Below are 26,686 nucleotides of genomic sequence, written 5' to 3'. Positions count from 1 at the left end.
AAGAAAAAATATTTGCCAGATTTCTTTTTCAAATATTTATTCTCTATTATGAGACACATTTCCTTTGTTATTGTAGGTGGATTCAATTACCAATCTCCTAAAAGGGCAAGCTGTTGTGAGGGCCTTTGAGCAAACCAAGTACCTCACACCAGGTCGAGGATTACAAGGTAAGTTTTAAAAAACAACTGTTAGACACAATTAGAAAATGAAAGTGGAAGATACCAAGTTAAGAATAGTTTACATGAATAGTTCTGGTTGTTAATGTTTCATAATTTTCTTAATCAACATTTTGATAAATTTTTAATGTACAAAAAATCATTTTGTACAGTTACTGTTTGATGCCCAGAAAGGGCCAGACTAATTCTATGTAAGTTCATTGAAGACTTGGAAATGTTGAATTGCATTTGCTTAAATCAACTATATTGCCAGCTTGATTGTATTTTACTAGTTGAGGAAGGAGTTTGAAGATGAAGATTTGTTAAAGAACAAAATCTAAAACTATCATATCCTGATATCTAGATTAAGATATTGAAAGTAGAACTTTTATGTAAATGTTCCCTGTGTTTTAATAGGTATAAGCCAGTAATACTAAGGTGGTTCAGGAAATAGCCCATAGGACTAGAGTGCACGTCCTGCGTGCCTGAGACCCTAAATTCTGTTTTCTGTACCGCATGTCCCCTTCCCTGCAAACACTGACAAGAATAGTCTTAGTGGCCCCTCATACTTTCAGGCCCTGGCATTGAAGCATCTGGCTTAGTTGGCCAAATTTCTGGGAATTTGCCCCATACCTATTGATCACAACTTTGTAACCCTCCTCCTCCTCCTCGATAAAATTAAATTTAAAAAGTTATATTAAGAGTCAACTTACTGAATTTAACTATTTTCTCCTCCAATATAGCTAAAGAAATCACCACCATGACCATAATATCAGACAGTAGCAATGAAAAAGAATTCTGAACCTGGAGGGCTTATAAGAATGTTGAATGTTTGGTAAATGATTGAGATTTAAGAGAAATTTTTCTGTGCTTATTTAGAATTTCAACAGGAAATGGAACCAAAATTGTGCTGCCCCAAAAGAATAAGACTTCACATCAAGCAGGATCCTTGGAATCTTCCCAGCAGTGTCCGGAGTCTTGCTCAGAACATCAGAAAATTTGTTGAAGGTCAGATCAAAAAAGCAAGGAATATCATGTCCTATTGAGAACCCACTAAAACCTAAAGTTTGGTAATGCCTTGATTATAGAAAAAGTGAAAGAACCAAAAACAGTAAGGGAGGAAGGAATATTAGAACACAAAATTTCCAAGGATCTAAATGATTCAGCATTCAGAAAATCCTGAATCTTAAATTAGATATAAGGAGTTTTTTTTTCTCCCCCAGATTTGGAAAAGAGTTTATTTAAGAGAAGGGAAAAGGAGAAAGAAATCAGAGAAGACATAATCCCCCCAGATTATTAGGTACTTGCCTCGCATGTGGAGGACCTGAATTCTATCCCTGGCATCCCATATGGTCCCCCAAGCACCTCTCGGAGTAATTCCTGAGTGCAGAACTCTTTTTTTAAATGTAGGAGTACTGCTATTTATTCAGCCACTGATTAGCTGATTGAATTGGGCATGAAATCCACCTTTTTTCCCCATAATTTTATTTACTTATTTATTTTTCTTCTTAAATTTATTTATTGAATCACTGTGGGAAAAGCTACTCAGCTTTCAGGTTGAAGTCTCGGTCATACAATGATCAAACACTTTTCCCTTCACTAGTACTCATTTTTCACCACCACGAACCCCAATATACCCCCTCCCACACCTCCCAATGCCTGTGAGGCAGGTGATTTCTACTTAACTCTTCTCTATATTGATTACATTCATTATTTTGACAAAAGATGCACCATTATTGTTTAGAATCCCCCCCCCCCAAATCAGTATTACTGAAAAGTCATTGTGAAATACTTTGTTTTTTCTATAGCTGGTTATGAGAATCATATAATGTCACACGGCCGCGATTTTGGATTTCTGCAAAGAGCCAGATAATTACGAGATTGCTTTCTGTGCATCTGGTGTTGTGGCTCTGCAGGAGAGCCGCTTGTGGGGGGCAACTTGTGACCTCAGTAGGGTATGAAGGATGAGCCGGTACTGTCCCCCTTCCCAAGAGACTGCAGTTGCCCCGTCACCATCTGCTCATACCTGGCTTTCCAATAAGCTCTGAGGCGGCAGCCACCTTGCTGCCAGGGCTGGGGGGGGGAGGGGTAGGCAGAAGGAAGCAACACCCTTTCCCTCCCAGGGAGGCATGGGACCGTAGTTTAACACATGGTCCATTCACTTTTCTGCCACAAGCTGCCGGGCTCTAGATTAAGTCCTTTTTCCTCTGGAGCCATGGCCGTGCCAGAGAGCTGCTTGTGGGAGGCAACTCATGACCTCTGCAGGGCATGAAGGACGAGCTGGTACTGTCCCCCTTCTCATGAGACTGCAGTTGCCCCGTCTCCACCGGTTCATACCTGGCTTTCCAATAAGCTCTGAGGCGGTGGCCACCTTGTATGCGGTCCAGATGCATTTCTGCCAAAAGCTGCTGGGTTTCGAGATTTGTTTCTGAGTCTCTGGAATCATTGCCATTAATCAGCTTGATCAGGAGCCAGAGGGGCCGTTTGTAGGCTGTGACTCGGGGCATCATTGGGATGGGGAGGAAAGGGCCAGTTCCACCCCCATCTGGTGAGGCCCCATATGTCTCATTACTGCAGGCCCAAACCTGACTGTCCAGTGGCCTCTGGAGGATGGCGGTCACCGGGCCGCCAGGGGGAACAGGCCAAGGCACAAAACCTATTCCTACCTGGAGTGGCCCAGCACCAGTAACCTACTGCAGGAACAGGATGCATGTCTGCCAAAAGCCTTTGGGTTCTGAGATTCGTTTCTGAGTCTCTGGGATCATGGCCATTAAGCAGTTCGATCAGGAACCAGAGAGGCCATGCCTCCAATTATATAGCTGAGCCAGAGGTGGTTTTTGGGTGTGTCTCCCACATACCTAACTTTTGGCCGTTTACTTTCTTGGTAAACTTTGCCCCAAGTTTTTGGGGTCTGGCAAAAGGCACAGCAGCAATTTTGGGGTATCTGAAAGTCTGACGGTGCCGTCAGACTGCTGATGCACTCGCCTCACAGGTAGACTGACCTGCTGGAGGCACCATACCCCCTGTGAGTGCAGAACTCTTGAGTCACCCCTGAAAATTGCCAGGTATAGTGCCAAACCAAAGCTTTGTATTTAATAATATAAAACAATATCAGATGAACTTATAAAAGATCCTCAAAACACATAAATCTTAAATTTATGGAAAGCCTAAAAATGCAATTGTGAGTATTTCTGACAAAATCACTGTCACTGTCACTGTCCTCCCGTTGTACATCGATTTGCTCGAGCGGGCCCAGTAACATCTCCATTGGAGACTGTTGTTACTGTGTTTGGCATATCGAATACGTCACGGGGAGCTTGCCAGGCTCTGCCATGCGGGCGAGATACTCTCGGTAGCTTGCCAGGCTCTCCGAGAGGGGCAGAGGAATCAAACTCAGCTCGGCCATGTTGACTGCATGCCAGGGAAACGCCCTACCACTGTGCTATAGCTCCAGTCCTCTGACAAAATAATTATAAATATTGTACGACTCATTTTTAAGTTGTTTTTATTTTAAAAATATTTATTGGGGCTAGGGCAATAGCAAAGCGGGTAGGGCATTTGTCTTGCACGCAGCCGACTTGGGTTCGATTCCCAGCATCCCATATGGTCCCCCGAGCACTGCCAGGAGTAATTCCTGAGTGAAGAGCCAGGAGTAACTCTTCTGCATAGCCGGGTGTGACCCCCCCCCCAAAAAAAAAGAGTATTTCTTGGCGACTATCATTATGTTGTTTGCTCAATATCTGATAGTGTTTTGTATCTCCAACACCCTGTAATTAGGGATATAAAACTTTAAGAAGTTTTATAACTTCAGCAAGTTTCATTGCATGTTGTGTTAAGTAGGAATTTTCAGTAGAAAATCCTGGAAGTTTCCAAAATTGTATGGTTAAAATGATGAAATTTTTTTTTGAGCTTTTAAATGTTGAATTCAGATATTTTCTTCTCAGTATTAGTTGCTAGAGCTGTCTGTAGACTTTTTTGGTTGTCGAAATCCTGGGTTGCTATTGGCACCTATTCAGGGGAGCTAGGGATGCTATTAAATGTTCTTCATTGTAATGAATAGTCTCTCACAATAGTGACTTGGCTCTAAATATTAATAATGCTAAGACCCAGTAACCTGTACAATGTATAGAGCCTATTGCAATTTTATTTTTAATCATTTTTATCATCATTTGGTGTAATAAGTTCACTAGAATTAAGTATAGCCCTACTAATGATTTTTTTTCAGTATAAATTAGAGAGAATTTTATATTTCGCTGACAAAAGAAAAACTATTAAACACAATAAAATCTTAACCTTGGCATGCAAACTTTTGTATGCTTATTTTGTTTTGGGGCCACACCTGGCATTGGTCAGGACTTCCTTTGACTCTACACTCAGGAATCACTGCTGGCAATGCTCAGGGGACTTTAGGGGATGCTGGGGATTTATCCCAGGTCAACCACATGCACGGAAATCACCTTACCCACTATACAAGCTCTCCAGCCCATAACTTCCCTGGATCACAGTTTTTTTAATTTACTAAATGCAAAGATAGTTTAAATAATTTGTGGTTATTAAATCTTCTGTCTAGAAATATTCTTATATTTCTAGACAAAATTTGTCTATGCACACACATTTTTTATATATGTAAAACAGATTAGATAGTATTTATCTGTGAAGTCTCTGTTGATTTACTATATAAATTCTGCTGTGTGATAAAATGCTTTGTCCCTGACATCTGGAATATAACTCCTCAAAATTTTAAATTTGTGCATTTAAATTCTGTTATTCTCATCAACACTATTTTTTTTAATTTTCACAACCTATTTGTTTGGGTTATACTAACTTCCAATGCAGGACAAAAACCTTAGTTTTAGAAATGATAACACATTTTCAAAATCTTACATTTTTCATCTCAAGTCATGCTTTCATACCCTTAGTTCTGCCTATCACAAGCAGCCAAAGGAATGGCAACTATACAAATATTTCTTGATCTATTGAGAATATTGGTGCCACTCTTGGTCCTGGGAGCTCCAGAGCTGTCAAATCTGATTGGATGAGAGCTGTGGTGTCAAGGGTGCAGGAAGACCCTGCAGAATTGCAGTTGCAAGTTTCAGCAACATGTAACTACTCTTTAGATAAGAGCTGTGATTAGCACCATATAAAGTGAATTGTTAAAAAAATAGGGAGTCATTAGCTTAGACCAATGAGACCAGCTGAAAGGAGAAGGCAAAACTGCTTTTTCCTCTTAATGTATATGAAGTCTGGATCTATTAACAGAGAGAGAAGGAGAATCATTGAGATCCCCGAATCAGTCTTGTCATGTGAAGGCACTCTGAAACTCACTTGCTTAGCATTCATTGATCTTAGTCTTGCTCTTTCCCGTTTTATGGTTTTTTGGAAGGTGCAGCCTTCTCTGGAAATTTCACACAATGCCATGTTACCAGGATGTGCCTAATTACAATGTATATGTGTAGCTGACAGAGCCTCAGTCTGATACTCCTGTTGGGGAGGGAAAAATTTTACTTCTAACTTCAGTTCTTTGGCTGAGTCTCCATAAGTTAAACTGACCCAGGCAATGGAACAAAAGAAAAGCATATGGATATCTTTAATACAGTTGTGCATGCCACAGGAGGCTTTATTTGTGTCAAAGGAAGACCCAAGGTAAAAAAGATTGAGCCTGACTGTTCTTCTAAAGGTTTGATGAAGAGTGGAAAGTTGCAGAGGAATGTGATGGGATATGAGCTGTCAGAGTAAAATAGAGGACCCTTGGCGAAGAGTGTTATTTTGCAGTCCTCTGTACTTGGAGATCAGAATGCTCCTCTCCTCCAAGTACAAGGATGGTATTTCCCAGGTCCTTGAAGGGAAGGGGGTCAGAGAGTTCTTCCTGCATCTGCTGCTTCTCAGATTTCTTCCATTTAAAATACCTAACATGTCAGTGCTCCGTATTTTGTAGTGGCTTTTTCGAACCCATTTCCTTTTCTGGTTTCAAAATAGCCCATCTCTTGCACGCATCTGGCCAGGGTTCAATCCCTGGCACCCCATATGGTCCTCTAAGCACTGCTAGGAGTGATCCCTGAGTATAGAGCCAGGAGTAAGCCGTGAGCACCACAGGGTATGGTCCAAAAACAAGTAAAATAAAATAGCCTATCAAATACATAGCCAAATGGGATACCAAGATAGAATGTCTCTAGTTCTTACGTAAAAAGGATAATTTTAGTCTCTGGAAATAATCAGTGATTTAGTCAACCCTACCCATGTGACGAAGCTTCACAAAATTCCCAAAATAGGGTTCTGCACCTCCAGTTTGGTGATGGTGTGTAGGTACTAGCAGAGTGGGGTGGGGTGTGTTTGGGGCAGGTACAGAAGAGACTCACCATTTTCTCTTATCTTGCCCTATCTTTTGCTTCACTACATCTGTTCCTGACTTTTAGCCTTTGAAAGTAAACTGGTGGTCTTTGAAATGAACCATTTCTCTTGGTTCTAGGTCATTCTAGCAAATCATTAAATCTATGAAGGGGGTCTTGGGAGCCTCCACTCAATTTCTTATTGGCCCAAAGCACAGGAGAAGACTTACACTTGCCTTTGGCATCTAAAGTGGCTTAGCCCCTCGCTTATGGATCTGTCCCAATCTTCAGGCACATGGGGTCGGGAATGAGTTGAATTATAAGAGACTTTGGCAGTGGCAGGAAATAGCCTACTGGTGTGAGAGAAAAATCAAATACGAAATTGGTTACAGAATTGTAGTCGCTCTTACCTTAATTTCTAATATTTATCAATAAGCATGTTTTCAACTCTTTATCCCATACCATTTTCACTAAAAACTAAGTTTTCACTAAAAACTTTTTTACTAGGTAGCCAGTTTTTTTATTAATCTTTTCTATATTTGTCTTAATATCTTGAGAGGATTATTCTTTTTTACATTCAAGTCTGTTAAATTTTTACCTTTTTTGATGCCTTAGTAATTGAATGGCATTCTGTCCTAATTCTCTTGTCCCCGTCTTATGATTCATCTACATTATTACCATATTCTTAGTAGATACCTTGTTCAAAGTTTCAGTACCCTTACCCAGAATCTTACAGCAATTTTCTGATGATTAAGTATAAATCAATGTTTTCCAAAGTGAGTTTACCACCCCTTGGGGAACACTGGAACAGAGTGTGTTTGTGTGTGTGTGTGTGTGTGTGTGTGTGTGTGTGGTAGGGGGTAGAAATCTTTTGTTTTAATTGGGATAGGCTCTCTATTTTTTGCTTAAAGAATGTGGTGATTTTTAGGGTGGATGGCAATGAATGATTATTCATTTTTATTGAAAAAGCAACATTAGAAAAAATAAGTTTAGAAACCTCCCATCAAACTAATTAACAGTAAAAACCATTTTTTTCAAGGAACTTTCTAATTGTATACCAATTGCAGTGGCTTAATAGCATAATAAATTTTTTACTATCACAAGATTATTGTCTAGTTGGTATTTTGTCTCTTGAATATTACTTTTCTAGCACTGTTTCCCGAAGTTAGCTAGTGCACTAAATCATTAATAACTTAAGTATAATTTTAATTAAAAAATTTTGAAATTCATTTATAATTCTATACTAGTTAAATTGCAACAATAGTGCCGTGTTCTCTGACACATAACAGTTTTAAGTAATTTCCTAATGCTTAGAATGTACATTTAGTTTTTCCTACAGAAGCCTGTAAAATAGATAAATAGATGTTATGATTACTTATAAATGATCAGGTTAAGATTTAAAATAGTTCAGCAGTTTCCTAAAGCCAGGCAAGTTGGTTCTAGAAGACACATCCTCTGACTCAATTCATTGTGCATTCCTGCCCTTGAAATCCTTTTGTTCTTGCAGTTTCACTTGTAAAATTTAATGCACTCTCAAGTATTTCCTGAATTTTTTACTGGTTAATTTGTTTCTTTGTCTCTGTTGTGTAATGATCTAAAATAGAATGCAGTCTAACCTATTTTATTACCTATAATTTTGGGCACATAAGATCGCTGTGTGTTTTTTTATAAGCTGTTACAAGTAAGCTCTTCCTTATTAGGAAACAAATGAACACACATCTCATTGCACATACAGCACTGCATATGGTGTTGATATAGATCATTTATCAAAACTAAGTGATTGCCTCTAGGTTTAGGAAATTCTGATAGAGAAATATTAGTATTTTTATTCTCTTTAGTTGAATATATCTACTTATGAATAAAAAACGAATAATATATATTGTGATTTAATATATAATAAATGAATTATATTAAGTATATAAGCATAGAAAATAATATGCAATGAAATTCTGTAAGCATTAAATATATAATATTTAGAAGTATAAATAATAAAAATTATTTATCATAATGTGTAAGCTTAATAACTATAGAGTACACAACATAAGACACAACCACTAAAACTAACTGATAAAGGCAGCAGAATTTAAATGCTATTTTATAGTTTCATTATTCAAACAAAAAGATATTTTAGAATCTTGAACATGGGGTAGAACAGATATAGGCTTATATGTAAGAATAGTATGTCCTTTGACTAGTATTTTTATATTCTAATAACATAATATCATGTTAAGATTTAATCACAGTTAAAATGTAATATTAATCAAGAAAAAAAGACTTAACTAACTGACATTTTTGTCTTTGCAGAAGTCAAGTGTAGGATACTTCTGGCTCTTCTTGAATATTCAGGTAATACTTTACATTATTTTTATAATAGAAATTATTCTCTCCAAGATCTTAGAAATCTTACAATATGAAGGCAAACCCTTCTGCTATTTGTAATATAGAGATATTATCTTTTTTCTTTAAAACTATGCAGAGATTGAAAAACAGTTTTAGGAAAACAAAAATATAAGCTCCTCTTCAATTATAGGTAAAAACATAAAGACATGTAAATATATACTTACAGAACATACAATTTTAAAGAGGAGAAAGGGCAAGGACTTTATAAAGCTCATTCTGCAAAAGGAACATATTGTCAAATTGTGTCTAATGATTTTGTTTATGAACAGGATCTAGATGATCTTATTCTCTTTAATAAGTGGGGAAACTAGTGATGTGCTCAGAGATATTAGTCCCTCTGTGTTCACTCCCCCATTCCACCTTGGTCCGTAAGTTTCTTCCATTTGACTACTCATGAATTTATCATTTTTTTAATGAATGGAGAATAAATGTTTCTCTGAGTTCTGTGAGCCATGCTTGCAAAATGAATTATCCCATGATCTACACCCTGGAACCAGGAGATGCAGGCAGCAGTGAAGAGGTTAGGGAGGCGCTGTCTGGTTTATAAGAGGGAGTGACAGGGTGGCCGCTTCTCCTTGGCTTTGCTTTCCATGTGGAGGGTGGAGTGGAAGCCAAAATAGCTAATGTTCCTCTGCTGTGACTTTGCTGTGATTGTCTTCATAGAAGCACATGAATTTTGAAACTAGAAACTTATTCAGATTCTTAGGAAAAAGAAAGTATGCTTTTTGATGTTTGTTTCATGTGCTCAGAGGAATTGCAATATCAGAGTTCTCTTGAAAGGACATGTGTACTACTTTCCCAATTTAGGACACTTGGAAAATTCAAATTATGACTGGATTAGTGAGTCAAGTTAACCAAGAGGACTTTTTCATTTTCTTGTTGTCTGTTTCTTGTTTAAATGGGTTTTTTGCCTTGCTTTCCTTATGAATAATTTTTAATAAAGCTTTAATTCTTACCCTTGATGTATTACTCCTTTTATACATATTATTGAGTTCCCACAACCACTCTAAGAATACCATTATTTCTAGTTTTAAAGATGAAAAATCAACACTTAGACAGATTAATTATAATTAATATGAAGTATTCATACAATACACACAGATGCTTAAACATCTGGATGAGTAGATGCCTTACTGAGTCAATGAGTAAGTAGTTGGCTGTTTTGATGTTTAAGCTTAGTTTTACCAATTCCGGAAATGGTCCTAGAATTATTTGTTTTATTCATTAATATTCAAATGGCCATTTATTTAGATTATTCTTTTGGTTTTAACTTTTCCAGGCCTGTCATCATTCTCCTTCCTTTGAACTCATTTACAACATTTACAACCCCCTGTCCCCCGCCTTTTCTGTCTAGGTCTGCACCGAAATAGTAGCCTAATTACTTCATACTGTTGAGCTAAAATTATGCTCTTTACTTGAAAAGGACAGATTATTGAGAAATAATATTCCCAAATCCTTTTATTCCTTTCTTTATTGTCCCTAATCTTCTCTTTCTTCTCTTTTTGTTTTTGTTTATTTTGTTTTCTTTTATCTATACTCATAAAATAATAACTGTGACTGTTTGTCTGTCTGCAAACTATCTTATGCTCTTTAGACCACCTAGTTAATAATATAACTTTTTAAAACATATTTTAAGAAATAGTTGAGATTAAATGTAGTTTATATTTTGAAATGTGTTTGTAGAAGAGTTTATTTGGTGTTTGAATCTTGTAATGAAACAAATCTTTCATAAGTAGGGAAAAAAACTATTCTTTTTCAAGAGAATTCTTACTCAAAAGTAAGCTTTCCAAAAATACTTAATTTTCTTATTTTTCTAGAAGTTAAAAACAGAAATTATGATTTTTCTGTACTTCTTATTAATAAAAATATGAGAAAAGGTAATATATTTTGCAAAGGATGATTACTTGTAAATTTTGAACAACTCCAAGTTTTCAACTCCAACTCCAACTCCAACCATGCTATAATAAAGAAGAATCAAAGGAAAAGTTTTACCTTACTAAAGTGTTGTATGAGTCTTAAACTTCACGTATTTTTCTCCACATCTAAGGAGTAGGAATACCCATGCTTTAATTTAAGGTTCTGAGGCTTAAGATCATATGGTTTAAAAGGGATGCAGTGGATCCTGGAAAGCAGATTATATGCTTCTAACACCCCTTTAGCATAATTCATGTTATACGCCACTTCCTCTGGCTTTGAGGAATGATAGTCCCTTGAGGAACACAAATAAGCAAGCAAAAGCTCTCCAGCCTCCTAATGAGTCCTCTGGTACAAGGATGTCCTCAGGCTTGGGGTGGCAGGAGGAAGTACATAATATTTCCTAAAGGAAGCAGAGAGTTTCACAAGGGAACATAACATTTCAATACCTCAGTGACTTTCACTAGTTCACTGAGTTGACTCTTGAGAATGTGCCTAAAGATGAAGGTATAGGCAAAAAGGGCCTTTATAAGGCAATTTAATGTTTCAAGAATGTGATCAAGGTCCATGTGTCTAAAAGAGGGGTTAGAGCTCTGAATTGCTATTATTTCAGATGATGTAATTTATTATATTCTCCAAAATAATTGCTGTGAAGATCGTTGCTGGTGTATCTGATGGTGAATAAAGTGATATGTGGAGAAGTTGAACCGTCAGTGGAGCATGGAATTGTAATGATCCCTTTATACTGCTCTGGGTTTTCTTTGTTATTTGCTGTGTGATGTAAAACTTTACTTTAAATCCTATTAATATATACTGTGTGTGTTTTGAAGTCCACACAAATAAGCTATTTGCAGATTGTTAAAAAGTGGAAGACAGTAATGGAAAAATCCCTTCATGAAGTTATTAGTATTTGTTCTCTTCATAAAAATATATTTTAAAGATTATCTATGTGACACATGGGTTAACAAAAACTAGACTATTGTTTCTTCTTGAAACCCTATTTCCTGGCAAAATTTTGTTGATTTGTTTATGTGATTTCACCTATGACTAAACAACACCATAGAAAAAAAGTCAACATTGTAAATTTGGGGCAAAGTAGAAGCAAATATTAAATGATATGTGAAAATCGCGCCTGTGACCTTCACCAATCAAAAGTATGTTGGTTTAAGCATTAGATTGTAATTTGATCCCAGAATATCTTGTATATCTATTTCCATTGCTCTACCCAGAGGACAGACATGACCAAGGACTTCTTTACATGTTCTGCTTTATACCCCTGGAATTAAGCAATGTTTAATATATTGCAGGTATTGAGTATTAAAAATGAATTAAAGAGACTAGAGAGATAGTACAGTAAGGAAGGTGTTTGCCTTGCATGTAACCTAACCCTGGTTTCATTGATCTAGGGCTTTGCATATGTTCCCCTGAACACCACCATGAGCCACTCTTGAGCACAGAATCAAGAATAACTTCTGGGCACAAATTGCTCTACCACCCCTCCCTGCCCCCCAATGAAAAGAAACCCATCAAAACCACTGAAACCTGAATTATGGTTTAAGACAATTTTTATGATGATTTCTGATTTGATAATGTTGAATGAACTTTTAATTTTACTTAACATGCAAATAGAAAGTAGCGCTGTAGCACTGTCCTCCCATTGTTCTTCGATTTGCTCAAATGGGCCCAGTAACATCTACATTGTGAGACTTGTTGTTACTGTGTTTGGCATATTGAATATGTCAGGTAGCTTGCCAGGCTTTGCCATGCAGGCGACATACTCTCGGAAGTTTGCTGGGCTTGTGCAAGGCAAATGCCCTACCTGGTGTGCTATCACTCCAGCCCATCATTAGAGTAATCTCTTTAAAATAAAATAAGAAATTTGAGAATCTCTTCTCAAAATTAATTTGAGAATTGTTATTGTTGTCAAGTACCGACAAAATTACTAAGTTGTGCGATATCTTCTTCAAGTGGGGGGGAAGCCTGATGCTTCCTTCTTTAGACCTTAGCCTTCCACTCTTGATAAATGTCATCTCTTTTCAATTAAGATTGTGTTTTATTTTGTTTAGAGCCACACGAAGTGGTTCTTTTCTCAGAGTCACTGCTGGTAGAATTCAGGGACCATCTGAAGTAAAGGGGTTGACATTGAAGAGAGTCTTCAGCCCCTCAGTTAAATTATTTTGTGTAGTGACTCTCAAGCTGTTTTTCGGGTGTCTAACTGTCTCACTGGCAATTCTCAGCCTACCTGGCTGACACTTCAGCACTAGGACATGAGTTTGCATTGCTGCTGCTTGAGCCATGCTGTGCCAGAGATTCCCCGGACTGTGCCCTGCAGAAGTTGGAGCACCATGGGTGCCAGTCCAAACTGCTGTACTGTCTCAATCCCCTCAATTAAGATTTTTTTGGGGGTATTTTTTTTGAGGGTTTGGATTTTGGGCCACACCTGGCAGTACTCAAGGTTGACTCCTGGCTCTGCAGTCAGGGATCACTCCTGGTGGGGTTGGTTGAACCAAATCTGGTGCCAGAAATTCAACCCAAGTTTTCTATGTATAAGGCAAACACCCTACCTGCTGTATTATCACTCCAGCCCCTCGATTATTATTTTTTAGAGAAATTATTTTCAAGTTATAAGTGGGATTATTCTTACTAAATCTACTGAAGTGTTTAAAAATGTTTTTTCAGAGGGTCTGATTTTAAATTGTTTTAAATTATTTTTTCGGATCTGGCTCAAATGTAAAGCACTTTCCTGGCATGCATGAGATGTGGCCTTGATCCCCAGTACCACAAAAAATTTTTAAAAGTTGATTATTATTTTTATTACTATTATTACTGTTATTATTATTATTATTGCTGTTTGGGGGCCACACCCCAGCAGTGCTCAGAATTTACTCCTGGCTCTGTGCTCAGGGATAATTTATGGCAGGCTCACAGGTCAACCACATGCAAGGGAAGCACTCTAAGCAGGCAAGGAATGCACCCTACTTACTATACTGTTGTCCTGGCCCAATTAAAAATGCTTTGGGCCAGGGGCTGGAGTGATGGTACAATAAGCAGAGCTTTTGCCTTACACGTGGCAACCTGAGTTCATTCTTCGGCATCCCATGTGGTCCCTGAGCCCACCCAGAGTGATTCCTGGCTATGCCCCCTGCACCTCTCCCCCCAGCCACTCAATAAAAGTTCTTGATCAAGTTTCCTGCTTTACTAAAGAACAACTAAAAACAAAGAAAATGTAAATAAAAATAAATGGAGCAGTTTTCACATGTTCAACGTAGCACTCTGACCACATATTTAGACTGAAAAATTTATGAATGACCCTTTGAAAAGTAAAACTGAATCCAAGCATTCTGAGAAGTCAGCCAATGAGCTCATGAATTTTCATTTTACTTAATTCATTTTTTATAAGTTGGTCTATTGGTTTGCAATTTTCATTAACCAACTCAGTAAATATTTACTGTCCCTGACTTTTTAGTAAATACTTAACTAATCTGTTCAAAACAGGTTTGTTTTTTTTTTACTTGAAGACAGAATGAAATTCTTGTCTAGTTTAGTCATTTTACAGATATCTATAAATGATTCTTGTTGACATGAACTATATATCTACTTTACATCAATGCCTGACATCATTGGTTAAATTGCACTGTCCACTGCACTATCCTCCCGTTGTTTATCGATTTGCTCGAGCGGACCCTGTAACGTCTCCATTGTGAGACTTGTTATTACTGTGTTTGGCATATCGAATAAGTCACGGGTAGCTTGCCAGGCTTTGCCATGAGGGCGAGATACTCTTGATAGCTTGCCAGGCTCTCTGAGATGGGCGGAGGAATCAAACTCCGTTCTGCCGGGTTGGCCGCGTACAAGGCAAACGCCCTACCTGCTGTGCTATTGCTCCAAATCTTGGGTTGACATGATATAATATTTGACCTGATAACACATAAATTATTAGTTTACATGAATATTTTTATTTTTCAATGAAATATTTTCAATATTCATTTTTTTCTAATATAATTACTAGGAGTAACCACTAACAGTAAGTCAGATTCATGTGATTCATGCACATACCTTTGTAAGGTCATTAAAAACTTCTGTTCAATATTATTGGTGAACTACTTAAAAATTAGAATTTTCCAAGTTGTGGAGATGACTCAAAGCACAGATTTTGCTTGTGATATCCCTAGACTTGATCCCTAATGACACATATTCCCTAAGCTCCAACAAGAACTACTCTTGAGCACCAAACTGGGAGATGCCCCTGAGCAGCACCTGGTGTGGCTCCCAACACAATAGAATACAAATCATGCCTTTTTATCTATAAAACAAGAACTCAACACTGAATAAAGGAAAGATTTTATTTCTGTGTTGTCCATTAATTTTGACAGAATCTTCTAAAATAAAGAAACACTGTCAAAATTAATGGATGACACAGAATTAAATCTTTCAGTTGACATTTAGGACTAGATTATTGTGACCTTTGTTGTTATTTTGGCACAAGTGAATTTCCTATGTATAAAATACTGTTTATATTACATTCACTATAGTTATTGAGGGGTTGGAGCAATAGTACAGCGGGTAGGGCATTTGCCTTGCATGTGGCCGACCCGGGTTCGATTCCCATCATCGCAGAGTGTCTCCCAAGCACCTCCAGGAGTAATTCCTGAGTGCAAAGCCAGGCATAACCCCTGAGCATCACTTGTAACCCAAAACGCCCACATACATATGTAGTACTTGATTTTGATACAGTTTATGGAATTTGTGGTTGTCATACCATTGAAGTAGGTGAATCCTTTGTGTCCAGGTTTTCAGAGGCAGTTTCTTTGCATTTAAAAAATAAATAAATAAAACCTCTGGACCAGGAAGTGACAGTTCAGAAGAGTAAGAGTCCTAGGAAAAATTAGCATAGGTACATATAAACGTCATATCTGTACCTCATGTACTTGAATAAGTAAATTGCATAGATACAGATTTGCTCATCATTATAATTGGACTTTAAAAGTTTTGCCCATGTGTGTTTTCCATTCGTGTTTGAGGAAGTTCAGCAGTTAATTTTAGAAATGATTTTTATATATTAATAATGTGTTTCAGTTGCCACAAATGGAAAGATTGGACTTCCAAGTTTTCTTTAGGAAAATGTGCGACATATGCGAGTTTTTGTGCATCATTAAAAAAGTCAATGAAATGAACCTTTGCCCCCCCTAATGTTTTATGAAATTATTGATTACAAAATAAAGTCACAGTATCAGTTAAGAAAAATCATTTCAATTTTTCTAAAATTTCAGGACAGTCAATGCCTTCTATAATGGCATGTGCTCATTACTAGACTTTTTAAAAATATGGTTTAAATATAAAAAAAGGTTGAATAATAGTGAGTGCAATTGCTTAATGAGATTGTATTTGTTCACCTACAGTGTCTTTCAAAGCTATTTTTTTAGTGTGTTATTATTGTTTTTGTTCTCCTGGATCACAGACAGTGAGACGCAGCTCCGGAGAGACATGGTTTTTTGCCAAAGCCTGGTGGCCACTGTCTGTGCCTTCTCTGAGCAGCTCATGGCCGCCTTAAACCAGATGTTTGACAATAGCAAGGAAAATGAGATGGAAACATGGGAGGCCAGCAGAAGGTGGCTGGAGCAGATTGCCAATGCAGGTGTTCTGTTTCACTTCCAATCTCTTCTGTCACCGAACTTGGTAAGAAGTCACCTTTCTACCGTCCTGTGTCAACTCTAACACTTGATAACACATTCCCCAATATGAAGTGGTTATTTCCAATTGTAATGACAGCTACTCAACTACCTGAAAAGACTAAACTGGGATTGGAGATAGAGTTCAAATAGTTGGAATGCATGAGACCCCAAATTCCTTCTCTATCATAATCCCACCCTCTCCCAATGATCGAAAACAGAATTGTCAGGCCTACACCAATAGGCCAAGTATGGCTTGGAATGGTCCCTGGGATCCATGAGCACTACTGTGGAGTCTTCCCTGCAAACAATTTTTTTTCAGCTTTTACAATTTATTTAAGCATTGTGATTTACAATGTTGTTGCCAATAGAATTTTAGGCATCAGTGTCTCAACTCCAGTTATACCACCAGCGTCCACATCCCTCTACCAGTGACCCCGGGTTCCCTCCCTCTCCCCAATCTGTCTCCTTGACAAGCACATTTCTAAGTTTACTTGTTAGTCTGGGCCCTGTGCTTACAGTTGTGATGGCGCTAATAGTTTTGATAACTATAGACACCCCATATTTACCCCTGAGTTTAGAGCAAGGCCTCTGTCCATGGCCCTATATTACTTCCAACCCCCTAGCTCCACTTCTCTCTTTCCCTCGCATTTTTATTTCTCTAATCTAGGGCCAAGAGTTGTCTCATTTTTCATGCTTTCCACTCTCTTGTCATTTTGAAAGAATATTGTTTTCTTCAATAGGAAACAAAGTTTTAATAAATGCGTAGGAGGTATTCTTTCCTTCCCTTTTTAATTTATTCCCTGCAACTGCTAAACTTGAAGAAAGCCTCCATCTGCTTCTGATTCCTATATCCCTAAACACTGAGTGAACAAGGTCAGTAGAGGAACGAGGGTCTTTCTGCTTCTGGTCCATGTTTCCAGTTCAGAAGCAGCAGTCTGCCACAAAACGAAACCCCCACCGAGGTTACTATTCTGGAGCGTGTTTGATAGACAAGCTCTGACAACTCGCATGGTTGCTGACAGCCTATTTAAAATTTGCGTGTGTTAAATGATTTTACTGTCTTCCTTTGTCTCTGTGTTTATCTGGTTAAATCTAAGAACATTGCCTTAATGACCATGGAATAATCCATGTTTGTCTGTCAGTTTACCACCGTGGATCAGAAGCAACAGTCTTGAAATATTTTATAAATAAAATGTGGTTAGTGTAGAGATTCTTCACCTATTGCTTTCTGAGCTGGTAATGGTTATTCGAGAGATTAAACATAAATATGTTCACTCTGATATACTGGCTTAAGGTGCTCATTGAATAGGATTTGAATTTTAAGCACTAAACGCTACTTTATCTATTAAAGTACACATAGAAAATATAGCTTCCAGGTAACATCGTTGAGATTTTAGGCAAGTATTATTTGGTTTATATAGCAAAGTAATGTATTTTTTCAATGAGTTGAGGGTAGAGGAGTGATTAATGTGCTATAAAGCTATAAAAAAGACTCTGAAACGATAAGGTAAGAAAGTCCATCTCACTGTACTTTAGAAAAAAATCTCTTTAAAAGATGCTGCCCTTCATGTATATATGATATATTTCTTATCTTCTACTGCACTGCACTGTAGCACTGTCCTCCCGTTGTTCATCGATTTGCTCTAGCGGGTACCAGTAAAGTGTCCATAGTGAGGCTTGTTGTTACTGTTTTTGGCATATTGAATACACCACCGGGAGCTTTCCAGGCTCTGCCGTGTGGGCAAAATACACTCTGTAGCTTGCAGGTTCCCGTCGGGGGTGGGTTTCGGGCCCCAGGGTGGCCAACGAGCATGGGAAGAGGAAGACTATCACCTTCTCCCCATCCGCCCTGCCACCCGAACCCAGGCTTACTGGGATCTTGTCTCGCCTCGCAGAAAAGAATGTCCGGAGCAGTCAGGTGAAGCGTTTTCTCTGGAGGTTTTGAAGGGAAGGAGGAAGAGAAAGTGGGAGACAGCAATTTGCCCAGGAGAGAGCCTGGGCTTGTCCTGTGAGTCCCAAGTAGATCACCCCTCCAGGACAGAGAACAGCCGATAATGCAAATGACAATGCAAATCACATAGCGAGGTTTATTGTTCCAGCCAGCTGGGGTTCAAGTATCCGCCCTGCGCAGTGGGCTTCAGCAAGCACCAAATTCAGCGAGTTCTTATACTTTTTTTTGCCTCGTGACATCCAGCCCACTCCCTATCTTCTACTAATACAACTAAATTAAATGAATTAATTAATTAAACATTTTTAAAGGACATCTTTGGAATCTGTTTAGAACAAAGTAATCATTAGTCAATGCTGTCAAATATATATTACATCATAGGAACCTACTTCCTAAATTAGGTGATTCCCATTCTGTGTTTGTTGAATGGATGAATGAATTTTTTATTTGTTTTGCTTTATTTCTCTTACTTTAAAAACTGCCATGATATAATCAAGTGAATAGTATTTTAAACTTTATTTTATTTGGGAGCCAAAATGATAGTACAGTGGGTAGGGCTCTTGCCTTGCAGGTAGCCCACCTGGGACCCCCGGCACCCTATATATTCCTCCAGCATCTCTATGAGTGTTACTTGAGTGCAGAGCCAGGAATGAGCCCTGATTTCTGCCAGGTGTGGCCCAACACCCCTCCAAATAGAGCACAACTATTTTATTTGGGAACCCAAGGAATGAAAGAATATATTGGCATGCTATATATCTTTTAAGTGACATATCCAGAATGTTGAAAGAGTGAACTCAACAGTAACTACAACAACAACAAAAATACTCAGTGACTAATGGATTTAAGTAGCTATTCCTCTGAAGAAGATATAAAATAGCCAGAAGCACACAAAAAGATGATTACTATTAGCCAGTGGGAGAATTCAACTCAAAACCACAACGGGATGCTTTTCATACATAGCATAGGTAGCTATGATCCAAAAGACAGGAAATAGCAAGAGTTGATGAGGATGTGGAAAAATTGGAACTCAACTTTCCTGATAGGACTGTAAATCAGTACAGCCATTTTAGATGATGGATTGAGAGTCCTTAAAAATATTATACACAGAATTCCTGCTCATTATTAAGACCCAAGAGCAGCAAAATCTTGTGTTCATGAAAAAAGCACGGGTACAAATGTTTCCAGCAGGATTTCTAATAATAGCTAAAAAAAAAAAAAAATTGTGAAACAACCAACATGTCCATGAACTCAAAATTGTAGTTTATTATATAGAACAGTAAAATTTGACAATAAAAATACTGATATATTCATACTCCAGTATGAATATACCTTGGAAACATGCTGTGTGAAACAAGACAGTTGCAAAAGGCCATGTGTTGTTCCATTCCTTCTTATATAATGTGCAAAACAGGCAAATTTTAGAGACTGAAAGTAGGTTAGTGGTTGCCTGGGGCAGGAGATTAGGGAACAGGAAATGGGAAGTGAATGCTAATGGATCTTAAGCTTTTTTATTGGGGAGGAGAATGAAAATATTCTAAACTTAGATGATGTTACTAGTAGCATAACTTTATGAATTTTATACCAAATGCCCCATGTCATACTTTATAGGTACTTCTAAAAGTATATGAATTTTATCTCAAGAATGTTATTTTTTAATTGGTCATGTGTCACCCTTAAATTTAATAAAAGAATTGGCTGCTCAGAAAAAAAGGTATTCCTGCTTTTGTAGTAAGAGCACCCAGATGTCCTGGGGAAGGGTCAAATGAGCTTTGAGAGCTGCAGGCTCTGTGATCTACTTGACCCTACAGTAAGGGCTCATTTGGACTTATCCACACCTGCTGGAGCATCTAGTCATCAGAGGTCAACCTGTTGGCGACATTTCTTTCCGTTCATTTTTCCCTCAGCCAGAAAAATGTAGATTTTTCAATCCTGTTCTCCTAACTCCAGGTTCAATGCATTTTCCTGCTGCTTCAAAGGACTTTTACAAAACGATAGTATAATAGGCATTCCTTTAACAAATAGTACCCACTGCATAGTCTATAAGGAACCTAAGTGCCAACATGACAAATTCTCAGCCTTTTAGTTTTTATGCTGCCTTTTTGTGAATCTTCACTGTTTTAGTGATTCTTTTTACATAATAAAATAATTATTTTATTCTTCCTCCAGCCTCTACTAAACCTATCAAAACAGATCAGCTTACACATAGCAGCTTTCTAAAATGTATGTAAAGCACATTAAAATTATCATTAACGTTCATAAGAAAATGAATATTCCCTCTAATTTAGCTTTTAAAAGATAAGCTATGCATGGTAAAGCTGATTATTCTTTTATGATTAAATTGGTTAAAGATGGTATATTATAGTGTTTCAAACTGCTCTTAGGCAGGTCAGAATCTAATACAAGGAAAATGATATTGCTGAGACTTGCACTGAACTTGTTATCACATCTGGGCCTTACTTGCCCCAGCTCTAAATAAAATTCTGTAATAAGAGGACAAATGATTAAAACAAATTGGATTTCTTATTCACAGGATGCTAGATTAAGGACTCATAAAAACAAGTGAGGTGAAAATTATTCCTGTCCCCAAGCTCCTGGTATGAGAAGTCATTACACACATAAAAATTGCTTTTATCACAGTTCTAATAAATTGCAAATTGGCTAATGCATAGATTATCTTATTGCAAAGTAGAATGACAATTAAAATTTACATCAAAAATACTTTTGCTTTTCGTGTTGTATGAAAGGAGAGAAGGTTAGCACACTCCTTGACAAGGATGGAAGAGGCTTCGGCCTGCAACACGCATACAGTTAAGGCACTGCCACCTACTTCGTGGCATCTAACCAAGGTTTTTATAGACCGAACATGATTGCGACTCAGTTCCTCTTTTGCAAACCACAGCACCCAAAAGGAGAGAGAGAACAAAAAGAGTGCCCTGCCACAGAGGCAGGGTGAGATGGGGGGTGGGGGGGAAGGATATTGGGATTAGTGATGGTGGAGAATGGGCACGGGTGAAGGGATGGGTACTCGATCATTGTATAACTGAAACCCAAGCACAAAGATTTGTAAGTCTAAAAAAAATACTTTTGCTTTTCAATTGTAATGAAATTATAGCATTGTAGAAATTTTTCTATGTATATATTTGTATAGACAGAATTCAGTACAATTAAACTACAAAATAAACTAAAATGTTGCCTAGAGTCACTTAAACAGTAGGAAAAAGGAAATTATAAAAGAAACTTGTGACTTCGATGGGTTTACTGTTTAAGAATTACATTTGTAGGTAAGTGTTGATGCTGTGTTTTATTTAAATAATGAAATTATTTTTGGTCTGGCTGTGTTATAATTCTACTCTGTTTTGTTTTATTGTGTGTTTTCTCCCATATATTGATGCTAGGTTTATATATTTGTTTATCTAGACAGATGAACAGGCCATGCTAGAAGATACACTGGTTGCACTATTTGATTTGGAAAAGGTTTCTTTTTACTTTAAGCCATCAGAAGAAGAACCACTGGTTGCTAGTAAGTAGTTAAAAGTTTCATAGATGTTTTGTTCAATTGTTTTTATTGTTGGCAAACAACATGGTAAAACTTTGGTATTAATATACTTAATATGCAGTTTACATGAATAACATATTTACGTTTCAGGTAAAATAAACAACTGTAGAAATTACAGAGTGCGTGTGTTACTTTAAAATTTGCCCATTTGTGTTCTCTAAGAATCTCCTGGGTAGTCCTGATCTGGCACCCGCCCTGTCACGCCCTGCCAGTTAGTAGCAGCCTGAAGCTGCGCTCCTGGACCTGGAAAGTGCGTGGGTAGCTGTGCCATCCCAGGGATCCCACTTAAGATCTGCGCATGCTAGGAGTGTGCTTCACCACTTTTGAGTTATTTCTCTCTGGACTTAAACTTTTTTTTAAATTTTTCCCAGGGGCTGGGGGCAGTAGTTGCTCAAAGCTCTGAGGCAGTGCTCAGGAGGCGAGGGGCTTCTCCTAATGGTTCTTGGCCAACTGACACAGCAGTTAAACGCTGGAGTCTGGAGGTGAACTGCTGCTCAGACTCTGTGGGGCCACGGGTTAACTGGGCCATCCTGATGTGCTCAGAACTCCAGGGCAATACTCAGTGATGCTCTGAGACTTGTGTCACCAGGGATTGAACCAGAGTCAGCTTCTCTCCTATGTCTGGTGTTGCTCAGGGCTTCCTCTATGCTCTGTGCTCAGAAATCACTTCTTATGAACTTAGGGTACCATATGGTTCATATGGATGCTGGAAATTGAACCTGGGTCAACTGTCTAAAAGGCAAACATCATACCCACTATATTATCTCTCCACCTTGTGGAATTTAACTGTGTGTGTGTGTGTGTATGCAACGATTTTTTTTGCTCAAGATTTGTGGTCAAGATTTGGTTTATTGATTACCATGGTAGTACAATATGCTTGCTATAAAATTGCTATTTAAACAATACTTAGCATATTATTCTATGGCACGGAGTAAAAAAGATAAAGGAGTTGACTTGATAATAGAACATCATTTTGGAAACTAAATGGAGTACAAGATGAAGATTCAGTAGGTGGAGGATTGCAAGAGTTAACCAGCTCAGAAGAGAGAACTTCCTAAGAAGGGAAGGGCAGTCAAGGCCTGGGAGAATGAGATGTACTGAGCAGAGGATGGTGGTAAAGATTGTTGGACAATAAGACTGAGGTGGGGGCCTAGATGGCAGGCTACTAAGAGAGCAACAGCAATCTGGGCATCCAGTTGAGTGAGTGAGGGGAACAAAGAGGCCAGAGTGCAGACTGATGAAAAGAAGGACTCTCCAATCCTGCCCCTGGGCAGAGGAATGACAGGATCAGGCTTACCTAGGAAGAGGCTGTTTTGCTGCGTTGAATCCATCCTTTTTGTGGGCATGGACTGAAACAGACTATGAGTAAACCTCTGACTCTGTTGTCATCACTGTATTACTCGGTGTGATTTATTAAAGCTATATGGAGAGTTACTCACTCTCATTTTTATATTAAAGAAGATTCTGGGGAAAAGTGACATGATAAGCAGTTAGGATTCAAATATCTGGATTGAAGATATTTTTCTAGAAATTATAAAAAATAAATGTGTATATATATGCTAGATGCTTTAGACTAAGTTCTTTATAATATTGACTAAATAAAACAAATTCCCTAGTGTCGTGCAATTTAGTGATTAGTGAGGATACAAATGAATAAATGCACCATTTTACACTCACCTCAAGATGGAGAAGGTACAAGATATTCATGTCATATTATACATGGTGTATTAACGCAGTTAATGGAGGAATGAATAGGTTTAGATTGCTATAATTCAATTTATTTGGTGGAGCTTCTTCATGTTTTTGGAGAAGGTCATTATAATGACAGAATGACAGTAGAACTTTTCTTTTTCAACAGTGATACAAGTACTTTCACAGTATTTAATACTTAGGAGACAGAATATTTCAAGCCCTCATGCTTTCTCTCGGGGTCAGACATTATTCTGGAAGTGAACATTATGGTAAATAGAACAGGCATTTTTCTGTTTTCTTGGAAATGGTAGCCTAGTAGGCAGAAAACAAGGCATCATCTACACAGATAATTAGATAAATCTTGTGCAAAATTTAAGCTGATGCAAAAGGCCTGTCAGGTGTTCTTTTAAGGGGTCACATGAGAAGAGATTTCTGCGGAAATAATTCGGAAGCTGAGATCTGAAGTGTCAGGATGCTCCAGTCCTCCAGATGTCCAAGGAAGAGCTATGCAGTCTACAGGAGCTAACACATTTCTTATTTGTTGTTTTGTTTTGTTTGGGGCCACACCCAGGGACCTCAGGGCTTACTCCTGACTCTGTACTTAGAGATCACTCCTCCTGGACTCTCAGGACCATAAGGGTGCCAGGCAAGACCCCTCCCCACTGGAGTATCTCTTCACACCTAGGGAACTAACAAATTCTTAAGTAAAAGGTTTCTTTCCAAACCCAGGCTTCTGTTCAGTGATGGAGTGTTGTGTTTACAGGAATGACATCCTTGAAATTCTCCAGTGTAAATCTCTATTCAGCGACTTTTCATCGTGCAGTAATTATTTTGAATTATTTTACCTATTATAGAATCGCAATTATTGTGTTTATTTTTCATGGTATATACATTTTCACAAAAACAAGAATTTTTATCTCCACATTTTGCATTTTTTACATATATTTTGAAAGACCTTTTGCTACTGCATAATATGAAACAAACTGCTTTATGCTTTTTAAGTGACATTATCCATTTGGTAACAGATTGGCTACATTGATGCCAAGCATCATGAAGTGGAACTGAAAAAAAAATATGCAAGACCGTGTAAGAGGAAGTAGGAAAAACAAATAATTAATAGAAAATATCTGATGCCTGATTTTTTTTTAGTGCCCTTGCATTTTTTTTGTTTAGAACCAAGAAAATAGAATTTTATCTTTCATTAAAATACAATTAATTTCAACCCTTCAAGGGAGAGCTTTATTATCTTTTCAAAGCCAAACTTCTTTCATTTTCTTTAAAAATTGAAAAATAAGATAAAATTAAAAAAAAGATTATGTGACACAATAGAGCTGTGGATGAAATATACCTTATTCTGTAATGAGAAGTTAGACACATTTAATATAAGCCTGTAATCTCTCTAGCTATTATTGGTGTTTAAACTAAAATGCTAATTTTATGTAAACATTTTTCAAGGAGCAGGTTAAAAATAATAAATATTGAGTTATTATTATAAATATGCCTACTGTAAGTTGACCTTTTAAATCAACTTATGTGGGGTTTTTTAGATCTCAAGAAAAATTTTGCATTACTTTCTCATGAGGTAGATAATCATGGATAAGTAGTATAATAATATGAAGAGTATTATGGCAGCTCTTTGAAATGCTTCTATATCATATTGCTTTTGCAGTTGATTGTTGTTGTTTTAATCTAATTTAGAATGTTTCAAAGTAGCTAAAAGAACTTAGACATATAATTTCTTATGACTGTTGGGTATCAACAAAGGTAATGAATTTTTGATCTGGTTCTCTGGGATGAGTTTGCAAACCCAAACTAATTTTGGTAATCGTTGTGCACATACTACTTAAGAAGAGTACCTCAAGGACTCATTCTGACTAAAATATGAATGAGACAGCTGCCGTGGGAGATTTGGGCTTTAAACCATGTGTAGCGCAACTTCTCATTTAGTTAAATAAGACATCTGGCGTGTCAAAGTGTAATGGAGTTCCTTTTACAGAATTATATATACAATGCAATAATAAATCTGTTACTTTAGTTAGTGCGAGTCTGATTTAATGTTCTTTTACTGAGTAGCACTGTAAGCATACCTAAACTGAACTTGTTATACTGTGTACTTTTAATGTATTGTTGGTTGCAATTTTCAGTATCCTTGTTAGACATTAATTTTCACCGTAAATGTTATTTTAGATGTTCCTCTAACATATCAAGCCGAAGGAAGCCGGCAAGCTCTGAAAGTTTACTTCTACCTAGATAGTTATCATTTTGAACAACTGCCTCAAAGGTTGAAAAATGGAGGAGGGTTCAAAATTCACCCTGTTCTTTTTGCTCAAGGTAAGCTGCTGTGTTTTATACACTAGATTATTTTATCCCTATCTTAAAAAGTCAAATTGTGACTAATATGATTTTTCTTATTAATTTGAAAATCTCTGGTGTGCATGTAATGTATTAACTACCAGAAATAATTTAAGGAAATAATCATGTGTGATTTGTTATTTATTAAATATGGTATTTATAATGAAAATATTTATAATGGAGACCATCATAAATATTATCATATTATTTGATAAACAAATGAGAGGATTAAATAACTAAAGATAATTTAGTTTGGCTTAAATTATAGTAAAGCCATTAAAAGTATATGCTTGGGGCTGGAGCGATAGCACAGCGGGAAGGGCGTTTGCCTTGCATGCAGCCAACATGGCCGACACAGGTTCAATTCCCAGCATCCCATATGGTCCCCCGAGCACCGCCAGGAGTGATTCCTGAGTGCATGAGCCAGGAGTGACCCCTGAGCATCGCCGGGTGTGACCCAAAAAGCAAAAAAAAAAAGTATATGCTAACATTTTTAGAGTAATATAGCTATATTATGAACAGAATTGCTAATATAGTCAAACTTGCATATGTCACACTTGTATATAAACATATATATTTAAAAAATTTCAAAAATATATGTCTTTGTAAATAGGAACATTTTTCTAAATAAAAATGTGTGCCAGTTATAAAGGAAATTAATACTAGCACTA

At 37.4% G+C, this 26,686-nt stretch overlaps 1 protein-coding gene and 1 non-coding gene across 2 annotated transcripts in view; both read left to right on the top strand.

Annotated features, from left to right (window-relative positions):
• Nucleotides 1-26,686, top strand: part of PREX2 (phosphatidylinositol-3,4,5-trisphosphate dependent Rac exchange factor 2) — a 297,562-nt gene that overhangs the window by 190,337 nt on the left and 80,539 nt on the right. The window contains exons 29-34 of the mRNA XM_056130599.1: nucleotides 77-167; nucleotides 1,035-1,163; nucleotides 8,786-8,827; nucleotides 16,254-16,471; nucleotides 21,833-21,935; nucleotides 25,851-25,994. Of these exons, the coding sequence (XP_055986574.1) occupies nucleotides 77-167; nucleotides 1,035-1,163; nucleotides 8,786-8,827; nucleotides 16,254-16,471; nucleotides 21,833-21,935; nucleotides 25,851-25,994 (727 nt within the window). The remainder of the gene's footprint in view (nucleotides 1-76; nucleotides 168-1,034; nucleotides 1,164-8,785; nucleotides 8,828-16,253; nucleotides 16,472-21,832; nucleotides 21,936-25,850; nucleotides 25,995-26,686) is intronic.
• LOC130023266 (U6atac minor spliceosomal RNA) lies at nucleotides 21,146-21,268 on the top strand. Its single transcript, XR_008792433.1, has one exon. It is a non-coding gene; the product is annotated as a U6atac minor spliceosomal RNA (small nuclear RNA).

Source organism: Sorex fumeus, unplaced genomic scaffold (assembly GCF_029834395.1).
Source record: "Sorex fumeus unplaced genomic scaffold, SorFum_2.1 ptg000002l, whole genome shotgun sequence".
In the NCBI taxonomy this organism is placed as follows: Eukaryota; Metazoa; Chordata; class Mammalia; order Eulipotyphla; family Soricidae; genus Sorex; species Sorex fumeus.
The sequence above is the reverse complement of the archived record's forward strand: the minus strand, read 5'-3'. Positions and strand labels throughout refer to the sequence as shown.